The following is a 15,971-nucleotide window of genomic DNA, read 5'->3' on the forward strand; positions in this document are numbered from 1 at the left end:
TCCAACTACAGAAAAGCAGCACAATAAAAAGTAGAAAACATGGCTACGTACAATACTTATTTGTCTTTTACTGTACAGGCTCATAGAGAAAATAAAAAATACAGTCAAATAAAAGATTACAGGCCAAGCTTTGTTTTTGTATTTACATATATGTATAAAGTATACACAGCATTGAAACATACAAAAATGAAACGTCTGCACTGTTGTGCACTAAAACACATTAAAATAACTTAATTCTGCTTTAAATAAAGCAAACATGAAAACCAAAGAAATAAAATGCCCAAGGTATTGAAAAATTCAGTTTGCAATGCTACTTTTCATTGTAAACCCCTCTGCCACTCTAGCACCTTTTCCACATTACTTAAAATACTAACAAGGCCATCCCCAAGAACACTACATCATCTTAATAACTGCTTGAAAGGGATGAACTAATTTACAAACCTGGGCCAACTTAATCTATTTTTGATCCACAATAAATTAAAATAACTTAAGAATCCTTTACAGCTGTTTTTGTGGAAAAATGTATTAGTGCACAAAATCAGATAGTAGTTTTCCTGCAGCTTCCATGAATTTACTAATTTTAAAGCAAAATGTTTGTTGAATTTTATGTGGACTTCAAATGAATGTTTTAATATAGTGCTTAGAATGCTAGGATTTTCCATGCCTCTCCACAGCTTCATAAAAACAGTCCTCATTAACTACAGATGTTAAACTCTGGACACTAAATTCTCTCTCTAAAATAGAGTTCAGATCCAGGTTTGCAGCATCAGAGTGACTGTCAAGGGATTGGTGGCGTTCTTGCATTGCCATTAGAGTTCCTCTGTTACGCTTTGTGCTGTTTGCTTTTCTCTTCACTGGGCAGAAGTGGCCCCGCACGAGCTTTGGATGCTCTGCTATCTGGAAGCCATCTCCTTCCTCATTTTCAGCAGCCTGATCCCGTTCAGAGTCAGCACCAGGTTCCTCTGAAATCTTCAGCCGCTGGAACTGTATTTCAATGTCTTTTGTAGGGCTGCCTTTCTTTAGGTTCCCATAGTCCTCGTCATCATCATCACTGAGAATATCGGATTCTTTGACAAGAGCATTAGAAAAGTCAGATGCAGTGGTCTCTGTGTGTTTATTGGGAGATGAATTTTTGGGCTCCTGGATGCTCTCAGAAGTGTGGCAGCTGCTGCTCTGAGTGCTGCTGCTCAGGCTGCACTCATCAGAGTCCTGGAAGGTGCTTTTCCCCTGGTCACCGTTCCACTCGCTACTGGATGAGTTCTTCAGTACCTTCAAGGATCTCGTGGAAGCTGTGCAGAATAAAAATGCAAGTTTATTTTTTTCAGCAAAGCATCAGCTGGTTATATCTTTTATCTTAAGATCCCACTTATGGTTGCAATGTACATAGTCATTCCAAGTCAGATGTGCCAGCCCTCTGATACTGACTGTGATCCCATGTCACAGTTTTCATTACACCTATCCCAGGGCTCTGTGCTTGCTTTCATGTGTAATACATATAAAATCCTCCAAAAAGTGTAGTTACAATTACAAACTTCTTCACGAAAGAAAGACTAACTCGGGTACCTTGAGCACTGGAGGGCCAAGATGTAGGCAGAAGTTGAACTGAAACTGTTCCAGATCCTGTGATGTTAAGGGGATTTTTCAGAGAACTGATCAGATAGAGACTTGAAATATTAGTAACTATTCATTTAACTAAAATGTCTGAAGCGTGTACTTAATTACAGTAACAGCTGGGATGCAGATTTAATGCATTGAAAGAAGCAAGACCCCTGCCTTCTGCCAGTTGTTTTAGCTATAAATGTTATTAGGGCTGAGTTACTACAGGGAACCCAGAGGAAAGAACACTAATACTGCATACCAAAGGGAGTCTGTTCCTTCCCAGCAAAGTTAATTTGGGCCTTATTAAGTCTTCTCTAAAGAGAGCTAAGGACACATCACAGTACAGGGAGGAGGGATAGCAAGCCTGCTTATCTCCTCTAGCCCTTGTCACACACTGAGTGGTAGAGAAACTACTCCTGCTCCAGTCCAAAAGAAATTAGATTTGTGGGTCTGACACATGACACTCTATGGTCACGGTAATAATTGTGAACGCCCTAGCAGCACGGGAGTCCAGACACTTTAGTTTTCACTTAAGAAGGTGTTTCTTACCCAGTTTGGCTGTTGCAGGTACACGATTCTTGAGTGGGATGAGGCGCTCTTTACATGTTTTCTCCAGTGGTAGCTCACATTTTATGTGACGTCTGAAATTCTCACGCAGAATAGAACGGATGACCTTCACAATGTTAGTCTTGTTCTCACAGTCACTGCGAGTTTAAGAAAACACAGAACTTAATTTTCCTCTCTGAAGTAAGACACTGGGATAAAATGTTCCCAATTCCTTTCTCCTGATGTGCTTTAGTGCAGTGTTTTTATTCAAAATTTTGCTTTAGTAGTGGGTTTGCAGCTGTCATAAAATTATAGATTGTTCTGGGTTGGAAGGAACATTAAAGATCCTCTAGTTCCAATGCCCCTGCCATGGGCAGGGACATCTTAACATTGTTAGAGATTTCACACACCTTGTGTTTTGAGATCTTGGTTACTTCCTCTTAGAAAATGACATGAAAGGTAAATTCTGTATGAGGGAATCACCACGGTAAGTGGTCTTTATGAGAAAGTAATCTCTGTTAACCAACTGAGATAACTGATATAACCAGTTACTTTGCCCATACCATACTGGAACTTGAGTTCCTATATCTGCAGATTTCTGACATTGGATCACTGCACCTAATTCACCCATTTGAATTTTTTTCACCCATTTGAATATGAATAACTTCATACAGTTAAAGACTGGCATAGTGCCTGGCTTCAAATAATGAGCATCTCTTCAAAACTGCTGATGCAAAGGTCACATGGGACAAAATATTTTCTTTATTTTAAAATTCCATTAATGTGATTTGTGAAATACTACCTGCATGTAAAACTTACCTGCTGCACAACTGAAAAATTGTTTCTGGCCTGCCTTCTAGTTCTGACTTGGTGTGAATCAGTTCCCAGATACAGCTGTTCTCTGTTCCTATGCATGGAAGGAAATGTTACTTTTGCATAACACTCCGCAAAACCTTTAGAAAGACTAGATTAGAGCTCCCCCACTCTCCTGAACCCAGTGTTAATTCAGCCATGTGTGAAGCTACAGAAGATCTCACCCAAGGTGGAACCCAAGAAAAAGTCCCCTGAGCTCTCTTGTTGCGGCAGCCTAGCACTGTCTTTGATAACTTGGAGAGTTGCTTTCCCCCATTCTTGCTGCTTCTCCCTGTCTTCCACCCTTAACAGGCCTTCACCCAGGTGTGCTCTAAAGAACTTGTGACACTTTACAGAACATACAGAAGTAGATAGGACCATAAAGATCAGCTTGAAAATAAACCCACAGCCCTCTACTACCATGAATTGCAGTCAACTCTCCTGTGTTTGAAAAAACATGAGGACCAGCATACACGCAGCATCAGGGTGTCACCAGGATGTCAGCTCTAGTAAACCACCTTCCTTTTATTGGGGATTTCCATTCTGTCATTCCTTCACATCATGTTAAGATGTAATGATGCACAGAAGTCAACATACCAAATGAAGAAAGTCTGTAAATGTATCAAGCTTGTACCCCCTGAGTGCAGAGATAGATAGTATTTTCTCTACACCTGCCTGTTTCCAGAGGCTCCAGAAAGACATCTGGAAGAAGCAGTTATTACAAAATCCCAGAAAAGCATTCAGTCCTGAAGTGTTTACTGCAAGAGAGTTACCTGCTGTATTCCCCAGTCGAACCTGAAGAGCAGATAAAGGAATGAGCCAACGAAACTTAAATGGATCCAAGTCACCATAATTATGTGCAGCACGAACATTAGTAGGCTGTAAAAAGCAAACAAAGGATATTTCTGAGAAGTAGAAAAAGTGGTGGTGTTTCATGCTACTCTTAAAAGACCTGCCTCTAAAGAAAAACTAAATTCATTAAATTTTCCTTCACTACCTTAAAATGTGCTTGTATATGTAGTTGAAATAGTGATAGACAAAACCTTTGGAATTCTTAATAGCTTCAACTTTTAAAAGCCATTTGATTTCCACGGATAAAAATAATACTTTACCTCTAAGTACTACCAGGGAAGAAGTTTCCTATGAAAGAAAATGCAGGCTGTTATCAGCAGAATACATTAATCATGTGGCTGCTGCTGCTACTTTTAGAGCCCCTCCATCTGTTACAATGAGCACAGTGCAGTACATCACCTCTGGTCCTTGGAACATACCACTTGCTACCTGACTTCCACATTTCAGGTCTGTAAGTGGGTTGAGAGAAGGTTATGCCTATAATGTCCCTTTTCCTTTCCTTTCCTTCCAGGATGATCAAGGGCTGATAAAACAAAGGTCTTTCACCTACACCCATGGTAAGGGAGGCCATCACAAACGCAATCTGGAAGAATTAATGATTTCTGCATGGCAATGTTTCATATTCCACCTGGTAAAACTAACATGGGGCTCACACAGAAGATGCTACTGCTTATTAAATAACAAAAAATATTTATTGCTACACAGATGCTTAGCACTTGTTGTAGCAGGGATAGCCAGAATTCCAGCCTAGCAAGGGAAAGTGCTGTCTCACGTCAGTCACTCCCCCTTCAACACCGGTATGGCCCATCTCACGTTGCAGTTATATCCTGAACACCCACCAGTGATACCAGACTTACCATTTTCTTCTTCAATTTGTAGTTCTCCTTATACACCAGTATTACAGCCCTCTTAAAAACTAAAAAGAGAAAGGAGAAAAAAAAAAAGGAAAACTGCTAATTATAGGCATAATATCATAATATTCAATGAAAATACTACCTTGGAGAAGCTGATTATTATAGTCATGGGAATGTGAAGGCTGAGATAAGCAAACATTGAAAAGCATTTTCCCTGTATTAAGATGACAACTGGGTTTCTCATCCTGCACATTCATGCAGTGGCAGTATTTTTCCTTCAGATTTTGTTCCAGACATTTAGGATGAAGCCATTCTGTACATTTATTCTGAAACTACCAGCAACCATCTATCTCCTGTAAGTCTTCACATAAACAAATACAGCAGATGTAGGTTAGATGTAAACATTTTCTTTCTGCAATCAGTGGACATTTTCAAGTGGACCAAGGGGCCTACAGCTGGAGAGTGCTGTGAAGGACACAGTCTGTTCTTCCTGCAGTTCAGCATTTCTTTAAGTTCTCAGACATCTCGATTCCTGCTTTTCCTTCTGCAAGAATTCTCTGGCTTCCACAAAATCCAACTGGAGTGTCTCACTAACTTTATCTAGTCTTTCAGGCTCCAGGGAGACAGGGACATGTGCTCAGGGGCATTACTCTCATCTGAAAGGAGGAACAGAAACACTGGGGCATTGAAGTTGCAGGTGAACTAAGGGATGGTTCTTCAGAGCTATCCTAGATCCCAGATTGGTTGCTAGGGCAGAATTAGCTCTATCCCTGCTCATGCATCCATGTTTCCTTCCAGAGGAGAGAAGGACAGTAGTATGAATGCAGGATGCAGCCACAGCAAGCACAGTATTAACCCCAGAGCTTGTCACCTTACTTCAGTTCTACATACTGGATGCATTTTCTAAGCTGCCTGCAGAGAGTTCAAAGTGAGAATAATCAGTTTCCCAAGTGGCAGGTGACCAGACCAAGCTAAGAATCAGGCCCAGAGTCCTCTTATTCATACATGTCCTGCTGGGAAGCATCCAGCATATGCAGATCACTGAGAAGCTCATCCAAGGAGCCTGGTAGGTAATTTCTGTTTGTTCTTCTGTATGAAGCATCCCCTCCCTTAACCATGTTTCCCAGGGAAGCAGGGCCCTGAGAAAGAGAAACTTGTCTGCCATCAATCTGGAGTTCTTCTGAAGGTGTTTATCCACTGAAATATTAGAATAAAAATTGTTTTAAGAAATGGACACTTGTTTGTATGCTCTCATTTCCACATCAGGTTTCAGGTTAAAATAATCTGGATGGGGATTTCAGGGCAGTAGCCGTAAAGCAGAAGTTAGTCTGAATTCACAAGAGTAGAATAAATCATGATTTTCCCACAAGCCTCCTTTCAAAGCTTCATTTAACAGATTGTTCTAAAGACTCTAATACTGCCCCTTGAAAATCACTGATTTCTATAGTTTAAATATAGGCAAGACAGCAGCTGAGGGTGGCTCACAGAGCAAACAGTACCAGCAAGCAAATAAATAGAAACTTTTTTCATGTTAGAAAATACACCTATGTGTTTTTTCAGATATAAGTCCACCCTAGATATCACATGACTACATGGAAGGGAGTTTAGGGCTTTTATCCTGTGAGAAGATGTAATGTGGCAGCCTTCAGATTTGAAAGTGCAGAGTCTTTGAGGAAGACACTTACCAAACACTGTAAGTTCAAGGTCTTTCCTTGCCTTGCCCAGCGATGGGAAAGGATTCAGCCAGGTAACTGTAGAATGCATCAGAAGTTCTCCCATTGAAAGCTCTGTCACCTGTATTAAATTATAACAGGAGATAATATAAATAATCAGTATAAATATATGTATCAGTGCTGCATTTTACAGATATGTAAAGCAATCAGTACACGTCAATAACTTTAAGGTCTACGTTTTCTGTATTTATGCATAGAAAGAGGTCTTCACTACAGCAGGAAAAGTTTGAGTAATCCCCTTTTTTAAAACAGGTTACAACTACACAAAGTAGTAGCCCCTAAGTTATGGAAGCTGGATAAGTTCTTACTATTAATAACTTAGAAGAATATTAAGCTGATCTGGTAATCTTACACTTACATAGAGCCAGTTGTGAACTGCCTGATATGTTAGCTGTAAGGATCTTTAATTTCTATAGAGTAATTAGTATTAATGACACTGCCAATGGCAGAATTAATGGAGGTCTTGTACTCTGAGACTCCTTTCTTCTGTGGGACACAACATAATGCTGAAGAATATGACAGGCTGTCAAGTTTTGTTTCCCCATAAATGATGAGAAGCCAGGTAGTCAATGGGGACAATTTGACTTTTACTAGCAGGAAATGAAACAACTGAGAAGACATCTCTCATATCTGATGCCCAACTCCACAGATTTGATCTGCTTAGTAATTGATGCAAACGGTGAAGTTGAAGCCTTGCTGCCCCAGTTCTGGGAGATGACTGCACACAGTCTGTATAACTAATAGGTTTTGCTCTGACAAAGACCCATGGATGCCTCAGCACTGGAAGTGTAGAGAATGACAATAACAGACCTTAATGTGAAATCCATGGAATTGCCATTTTCATTTATACGGGTGAAAAAATATGTTAAGAATTTAAGAACTCAAGAACTCAAGAGCATAAAATCTGAATGCCTTGGGGCATGGATAATCTCTGCAACATTTTGACAAGAGGAGCTTTTTTTCCTACTGAGAACTATGTCTACTCCTGCTCGCAATTCCTGTCAATCCAGCAGGCGGCCCTGGCAGCTGTCTGAAAATTTTACAATAACCCACTGACAGAAAGAAACTTGACAAGCAGATACAAAACAGAAGTCAAAATATTAAAGGAGAATAGAGCAAGCCCAGCACAAGTAAGTTCCCAAAATTACCTCAGGAAGAGATGAAGCCCCAACAGCAAGCTGGATAATGCTTCAAGAGTCAATGCAACATGTTGTTTCTTCTCTTACCTCTTTCTCTGTTCCACTTTGATCTGCAACCAGTTGGTCAAATACAGTGCCATAATCTTCATATATCTTCTGCATCTCATTGATGTGACTTGCTACTTTTTCCATTGCCTTCAGTGCTTCTGTAAGGTTTAAAAATTTCATAGACAACTATGTAATTCATCTGTATTCTCGAAATATGGTAATCTTAAATTGAATTCCCCTTGAGGCACGTAAAATGATGTTGCCTTCCAAAGGTCTGGTGAACTGAATTCTAGCTCTGTATCAGTACTTTCTCACAGCAACAGAAGAAGAAATACTTCCTGGTCAGAGTAAGTGAAAAATGATCATGTGGTGTCTTAAGTGGCTGAAAAGGCTGCAATAAGCATTCCAGTGGCAAGCCCCCAACTGCATCAATATTTATAGCAGTATGATGGTTAAATCTGGCATCTTGTAGATACAGGGCCACTAGGACCTCTGGAGTAATCTACACTCATCCTAGAATAAGTTATCTAATGATCTTTAAGAGAAATAAATTGCTCTTGTCTCACCCCAGAATGGACAAAGAAATACAGCGTTAGGCTGTACAAATTCCTCATGGACTGTATACATGAAATGCTGGTGGCCAGATTTTGTTTAAATTTTGTTTTCCAAACAAGAATGTCACTAGATTCCATTAGATTTTTGTGTTAATTCAAAAAGGAATTGGACAGGGATACTTGGTTTCATCAATTCTTAATGGTGCAGCATTTTTGCAGTTTGGCATCTATCCTGACCTGCATATAAGTCCCCCCCGGCTTGTCTGGGCAAGGGAACAATATTAGAAGCTTCTTTTGAAGAGTAAGAGCCTCCTGAGTTTTTACTGACAATGCAGTTTGCCTGCATCCATTCTATGAAAACAACAATCAATCCATTAAATACATCTCTTGATTTTCATCCACAAGGTGCTGACAGACCTGAACTGGAATTTGCCAGGGTGAAGTCCCAGGCATGTGAGCCTAGAAAAGCAATCAACTCTAATGCATGTTAGACAAGTCTCTCTGCATGGGAGGACTGCAAACATTTGACAAAGATCTCTTCGACACAAGCAAAAATCACAGAAAGACCTCAAACAACAAAGATTTCCTTCTGTCATGCTCTTAAACTTTGACATATTTCAAGAACTAAATAATAACCACAAGATGGAGCCTTGGTCAGTGTTTCTCAAGCGGGTAAAAGCAACACCGTGACCTGACATGTTCCTGTGCATGAAGACCCCCAGTCCTACTTGCCATGGCAAATCCTGGGCATAACTACTTCTCAAAGGGATTTGGACATATCAAGCAAGACTTCTAGCTGAAGGAACGAAAAAAATACATATTATTTTTAAGGAGAGGGAGGGAATTCTCTCTAGGTTTTTACAAGTTCTGTGCTATCTACCAGAATGCCTACCTGTATCTTCAGAAAGGGCAGGAAATTAAACCTAACTCATATTCATTCCTGTAGAAGAAAGGAAGTTACCTGTCAAATGATAATGCTCCTCACTCTCATTGTCTGTCAGAGACACCAGCTCTTTTAAAAGCAGAGGATATTTCAGCACTCTCTGAACAGGCTTTATGAGATATGACTCCAGTGTAGAAGAATGTTGCTTTGTGGGATTTCGAGCATCCAGAAAAGTCTTAAAGGCACTATCTGTTTTGGCTAGATGCAAATTAAAAAACAAAACAAAACAAAAACAAACAAACAAACAAAAAAACAAAGAAAACTCAGTTGAACATGGAAGTCACAGAAGCTAAAATAACTGGAAAACATGGAATGGCAACTTGAACCCAGCACCAAAACTCTCACCCTTTTCAATGGATGGTTTACAGAGTAGTATACACTATTCCTTTCATAGTAAGTTCCTGCATTAAATAACATTCAAAAGAGCTGAGAAAGCAATTTTATGAAGGTGAGATTATTCCTCTAATTTTTCCACTGCATTGCAGCGAATAGCAGAAGCAGTTATTCCTGATTCATTCCACCATTTGTTGCTGCTTTTCTGGAGTCTGGGCCTGAAGACAGCACAAACTTGTGGAAGGTGTTTCTATAGCTCTCCAGGCTACTGCCTGGATGTTACAAAAGGAATCTCATTCTTCAGGTCTATACCATACTTCAGCAGAACCTCTGATCTTAGATCTTCCCGTTGAAAGACACCTGATTAGTCCTTGTTTTATGCCAATATTTATTCCTTGATTTTATCCAATATTCTATGCAAGTTGACAAGATTTGTTACAGTAGTTCACTGCAGTTTGAATTCATGCAAATGAATTACAATAATGAAGACAAAAAATTACCTCTCTCAAGAACTTTCTGAACTTTGATGTGGTTTGCACAGAAGCCACTGTAGAGTTTGAAGTGGTCAGCATAATAGAGAAAGGAGCCTCCGAGGGAAAACAGCAGTTTCTGAAACCAACACAATCAAAATATTAAGTCACTACCAGAATCCTAAATAAATATTCAGGCACACAGGAAGCAGACTCAGTGGTGAATTATCTGCCATCTTTCTATACATATTTCATATTATATATATACAACATGAATATACTATTGGTAGCAACTTGATGATATTTTTGTATATTGCTGAGTGTAGAGGTCAGCCTATTTAGCCATAGCCTGCAATTTTCTCCTTTCTTCCTGAGCAGGTATTCTGTTTTACTGTATATTTCAGGCAGCACAGGAATAAAAATCAGCAAACATATAACTATGTTGTGCTGGGAAAAATACACGAGCCATAGGAAGCAAGGCATAAAAGTGCCAAAGCCAGAAGGGACAGAGTAAAACAAATACAGGATTGCTTTCCACCTGTTTTCCTTTTTTCAGGCAGGTGGTAATTACAGGACACCTTGATGTTCTTGGATGAAGGGGAGGTTGGGAAGATGTGGGAGGGACTGAATCACAAGAGAGAGGTTTTTAGAAAAATGTCTCCCAAAGCAAATATAAGAAAGAGGAGTAATGAGGGAGGAGGAAAGCAGCCCTCTTCCCCTCTTTTAATCAATGTTTGCTCCACAAAATGCAGCAAGTGTTCAGGACACCTGCCAGCAGTTGTGTTCAGTCCTGAGCCAGTGACTCCATCACCAGGGAATCTACTCCCTCCACTCAGGACAGGTACTGGGTGGTGCTACAGCCATTTACACTTCGCAGGCCCTCTTCTTGCACTTCAGATCATAGGAAACTCATGTGGCATTTAACAAAAACAGCTCCCAGTCTGTAGTGGGCTAGTTGGCCATAGCAGGGAGAAGCACATGCAGGGCAGAATTCAGCACAGTGACAGTAAGGTCTCTACAGAGGAGTTCTGCCTCACGAACACAGCCAGTTTATTGTGCACTCCAGTCTACGCTGCCTTTTCCCACGTCGCAACTTCTGCCATGGGAAGGAGGAAGATAAGACCATGAAAAATAGCACTTATCTTTCATTGCTGAATAGAAGTCTGTAATCCAAAGTAAAGCTTCAAACATAAAAGCAACCCTATGAAACTTCTGAAGAGCCAGAAACTTCTTAAAGCCATATTTTCACAAACATTTGCAGGCACACTACAAAGTATGAAATGATGAAATATTTACCCGGAACTGAGATGGTGTTTCCAACGTATTAAAATCTGAAGAAGAAGATATTCCATCTTCAAGGGTCTCCAAAAACACCTTCTGGAAATCCAGCATTTCTGGCAGGCTGCCAAACAAGGACTCCATCTGTGGAAAACATCAGGCTGTGAAGTACAGCACTCCATGGACCTAAAAACGGTCTTTTGAAAACAGTGGACTAAGGAGATGTAACACACAGAGAGACTGCAAAGGCCAGTAATGTCTTTGTCAATACTCTTCAAACAGGTGTTATAAAAAATTCATACAGAAAGTGAAGGTTTGTCAGCAGTTATTTCAGAAGAACAATTACCCTTTAAGAAAAGGAAGTGATGCACACACCAGACAGAAAGGCACTGACTGCTGTCATTCCTATTGACATCTTTTTTGTTTGCTTTTTCTGTCATGCTCTCAGCAATGAAAAATCCAAGTGCCAAGGTCTTAATCCATAAAAGAATGAGAAGGACATTTTTCAGATATTCCCTCACCTCATCCTGAGTAAGGAAGGTTTCTTTTTGAAGGGGCTCCAAGTATAGCTCAAAGAGACAGCTCAGGTCCTGCAAGAAAGAATGTTTGTTCACTTTTTATGCAACATTTTGAAACTATTCATTATGTGGTAACTCTGAGAGAGGGGTAAGTTTGGAGAATGAATTTAAGATACAATTCCTTTTCAGTAACAAAATCACCTCCATGTTAACACTGAAATTACTGCTAAATTGGACACACACTGATTTGAGGGTAATGTTTTTGTTTCATCTTTAAGGCTTTAAAACTTTTTGATAAAAAATTATATTTTAGCCTAGCATGAGGAAGAAATGTTACAGATGATGGTTTTCTAATGAGTCTATCCGTATGAACAGCATCAAATGTTTTTAACATATATGTTAAATAAATGATATAAATAGCCACTTATTTAAACATCTGCAGTAATATTCAGAACAACATGTAGCATTTTAAAACTCTATAAGTTATTGAAGTGTTCAGTTATGTTGTCAGGTAGGTGTGACCAAGGGCTTTTTCAGTAACTTCTTCAGAGAATTGGTGCCACTTTTGAAGACTTACTACCCCACACCAAAGCATGACAGCCGGGCTGGGGCCCACTATGAGGCTTTCCAACCTCTAGAGTCACATCAGAAGTTCTGTGTAGAAGCAGCTCCCCAAGAATGCCATAACAAGTATGTGCAACCTGCCAGGATTTTTCCTGATGCAAAATTTAATATATATATCTGTGGCCTCCATGGTCAGGCTTTGTTCAAGCGATTCCCCTAAAAGAAACATCAGGTGGACATAAATGAGGGTCCAGCATGTGGCTGTATTAGTGCATTGGTGGACGAACAAAGTGTTTTCTCTTCCACAAACATTATTGCAGCAAGTACTGATATCTGTAAATACAAGTTTTGAGATCCAGAAAAGGAGATCTGATGCCTTCTTGCTGGAGGTCAATGAAATCAATGTTTTCATGTTTCTTCTGGCATCCAGTCACATGATTTTAGGGTTTATAAAAAGAAGAGAGATACATCGAACAAATTACAGACTTACCAGTCAGAAGAGAAATAAATTCCATGTGATGCTACAACTGGAGTTGTGCCTTTTAGCTTTGCTGATTGAAAACTAATCATGAAGTGTTTTCCACAATTAAACTTTTCTTTCTCATTTTTAGGAGACTATTCTGTTCTTCTACAAGATTTATTTTCATCTTGAAAACGGGGGAGACATCCCCTGGAAAACCCTTTTTGTTTGCAGGTATCTTCTCCCCACAAATGACCACTCTCCAATGTGACTACAAATTGACTACAACTAATGCTACTACATCAAATCCTACAGCCTGAGCTACAGGAGCAAGTCTGCCAGAAAAAACAGGAGTAATTAGATAAGGAAACTTTGGAGGTTATGGTCCTTATGGAAGACTGGTTATATAAAGATAAGCTCAGAATATGTTAGGACCATCCACAAGTCATGGTCAGCCTCAAAAACAAGGCTGCAGTGAGCCACACTTTTTTTTTTTGTTTTTTACCTTGACATAAGATTTCTCAGTGTCCATAAGTTCTTGGATGACTTTCCTCAGTCTGTCTGCATCAGAAAGGTGGCGAGCCAGTGGCCGTGGAGGTGGATCCTGGTTGTCCTTCTGTCCGTCCATATTGCTGGCTTGGACTTCTTGGAAGTTTCGGCACAACGCACTGATCTGTTCTGCACTCTGGTAAGTGAGAAGAAACAGGCAAGCGATGATGTTTTGGAATACAAGTTGTGATACAATTATTTCTAAATTCCTCCAATATTGCTCCTGTTCCAAATTCAGGGGCAAGAGCATGCCATTGATTTTTTTCAGATGTGTATCCTGACACCTTTGAGCAGCTTTAATTTATAGCAGAACCAGATCAGAGCAGTAAAAATAATTTAAAATTTGCTAGTGATTTTCCAGCACAAATTATATTCAGTCTTCAGATACATGCTCATGGAATGCAAAAGATGAGAGAGCACTCGGATATATCACATACTTTAATTCTTACGACACTAGCATCACACTGTTTTCCACCTCTCTTATTTTTGGTGGACCACAGTGATTCCAAGGATACAACTATGTATCAGGATCTTTTGCTTTCAAAAAAGGCAAATGGTACCTAAATAGTTGAGATTCTTTAGAAGAATGATTAAAACAGAATCAAAAAAAAAAAAAACCAGAAAATTTTCAAGCAAGGTAGGAATTGAAGATAGAACAACAACAGTTAATTTTGTAAGGCAAAGTTGGAAGATAAGGAGATATTTCTGACACTATGAAATAGTTACGTAATTTGCTCTTGTATTAGTATTGCATCACTAATATCCAAGAGCAACTTTGCAGGCAAAGCTTAATTTTCAAAGCTTAATTTTAAAATTATTTCACTGTTCTCTTTCTTACATGGTGTTTCCCTGAAAGCTAAAACATCACTATCATTACCCAGTTCTACGTTAACAGCATTCGGTATCCATATCTTTGTACTACATGAAACAATTCTTCTTCAGTGCTTCTGTCATTCAGACACTTGCACAAACTGGACAGTTGCATATGCTGTGCCATTTATCACCTCTGTCTTAGGGTGACCTTATCATGTGTATCCCATATTGCTGCCTATGCCCAGAAATTAATTCCTGTGCCTTTCTATGCCTCTAAACTGAGCCTGAGAGGGGGAAGGAAAAAACTGAGCAAAACTTTCTCAAAGCAGTTTGCAGCTTGTTCAAGGTCACACACAGACAGCAATTGGTTTTCCCCACTGTGGCAGGGGAGGGAGGAAGCACCCAATTTTTTTTTTTTTGGCCAGTGGTTCAGCTGCTTTGTTTTCCGGAGAGAGACTGAGAGTTGAATTTTTCCTTCTCTGGAATTTCGGATTTTCTCCCTTTTCTACTGGACGGCTTGATTGCTTTAACATCAGAGCACAGCGGGAGGACTTTCCACCGGACACAGAGGGCCTGGCCCTGGGCCAAGCCCCAGCTCCGAGGAGACCAAAGGGAGGACTCTGACACTTTCCCAGGTTTTTCCTCCACAGCGAAAGATTTTACCATTTAACCTCATTTTCCTTTCCCGTGTGTTTGTTAAATAAATAGTTTTATCTCCTTCAGTTTCCTTCGAGGAAAATTTATTTTTTCCCGAACCTGGTGGGGGAGGGGTGGTTGTGCCTTCTCTCAGAGGATATATTTCTAAATTTGGCCAAACCGGTACAACCTCGTATTTAGCAAGTGCATTCGAATGAGGACTACATGAATGCTGCCTTATTTCATGTGTAAGTCTTGTTTCAGTGATGATATCAGGACATGAGTGCATTTCAGAACTGTCTTAATTTTTACTAATTTATTCATAAGCTGTTTCAAGTGATCATTTTTGGGTGTCCTGATTCACCACTGATTACCTGTGTAGCTTGGTTCACCAACATCCTAGGCCATCAAATGAACAAATGCAAAAGTTAATCTGAAAATGAACTGAGCTATACAAAGTCTTAAGTAAGTGGAGGCTAAATGGACTAGGAATATTTAATCTCAGACATTCCTGTGATAAAACACCTATATGACGAAAATAAATGTTAAATGTCAGATATTTGCCATGTAGTCCATATCACTCTGTAGCTTCCCAGCTCCCAGTTTTGAAAGATGCCACCACTGAAAAAAAAAATGAAGTTACTTTATTCACTGATATGTGCAACCAGCTTCATAATCCAGTATAATGACAGCTTTCAGGGCTATGAAATTTAGATGCATTTAGTATTTTCAACACTTATTAAGACCCAACAAAATGCAATATAAATTGAATGGTATTTGTTAGAACTACAGCTCCACACTGATGGAATACATTTAAAAATCATAGTCAGTCTATGACACTGAAATTAGTTAGTGGTTTGCAAACAAATCGTTTAGGAAGTGGGGTGGGTGTGTGGGGGTTATTTTAAAGCAGCTTCTAAACAACTGAACGCCAAAGCACTTCAGTTTTGTTTTCTTTGTTTCTGGTGTCAGAAAGGTTTGCATTTGTATCAGAATGTTTCAGATTTTACACTCCCTACAGCTCAAGATGTGTGTGGGCAGCTTGATTTACATCAGCCTGATGACTGATCAAGGACACTGGGATCAAGCATGCAAGGCAGCCTATTGAAAGCAAGTCGAAAGCATCATCATCAGGCACAAGGAAGAGTTAGGAGTCCTTTATTCCCCCTCAACCACCTTTGCATATAGAGCAGGCAGACACTAGGGAACATGCTATTTCTACATCCCCTT

General features: G+C 39.7%; 1 protein-coding gene across 4 annotated transcripts in view; it reads right to left on the reverse strand.

The window, feature by feature from the left end:
- Window positions 1-44: 44 nt before the first annotated feature.
- Window positions 45-15,971, reverse strand: part of TIAM2 (TIAM Rac1 associated GEF 2) — a 168,201-nt gene continuing 152,274 nt past the window's right edge. For all 4 annotated transcript variants that reach the window (XM_069010622.1, XM_069010624.1, XM_069010625.1 and 1 more), the window contains 12 exons: window positions 13,249-13,428; window positions 11,723-11,791; window positions 11,220-11,345; window positions 9,954-10,062; window positions 9,139-9,318; window positions 7,663-7,781; window positions 6,389-6,497; window positions 4,707-4,765; window positions 3,771-3,876; window positions 2,965-3,052; window positions 2,149-2,303; window positions 45-1,289 (listed from right to left, as the gene is read on the reverse strand). In XM_069010622.1, the coding sequence (XP_068866723.1) occupies window positions 649-1,289; window positions 2,149-2,303; window positions 2,965-3,052; window positions 3,771-3,876; window positions 4,707-4,765; window positions 6,389-6,497; window positions 7,663-7,781; window positions 9,139-9,318; window positions 9,954-10,062; window positions 11,220-11,345; window positions 11,723-11,791; window positions 13,249-13,428 (1,941 nt within the window). In that variant the 3' untranslated portion in view covers window positions 45-648. The remainder of the gene's footprint in view (window positions 1,290-2,148; window positions 2,304-2,964; window positions 3,053-3,770; window positions 3,877-4,706; window positions 4,766-6,388; window positions 6,498-7,662; window positions 7,782-9,138; window positions 9,319-9,953; window positions 10,063-11,219; window positions 11,346-11,722; window positions 11,792-13,248; window positions 13,429-15,971) is intronic.

The sequence above is a fragment of the Aphelocoma coerulescens genome, chromosome 3 (assembly GCF_041296385.1).
Source record: "Aphelocoma coerulescens isolate FSJ_1873_10779 chromosome 3, UR_Acoe_1.0, whole genome shotgun sequence".
Classification (NCBI taxonomy): domain Eukaryota; kingdom Metazoa; phylum Chordata; class Aves; order Passeriformes; family Corvidae; genus Aphelocoma; species Aphelocoma coerulescens.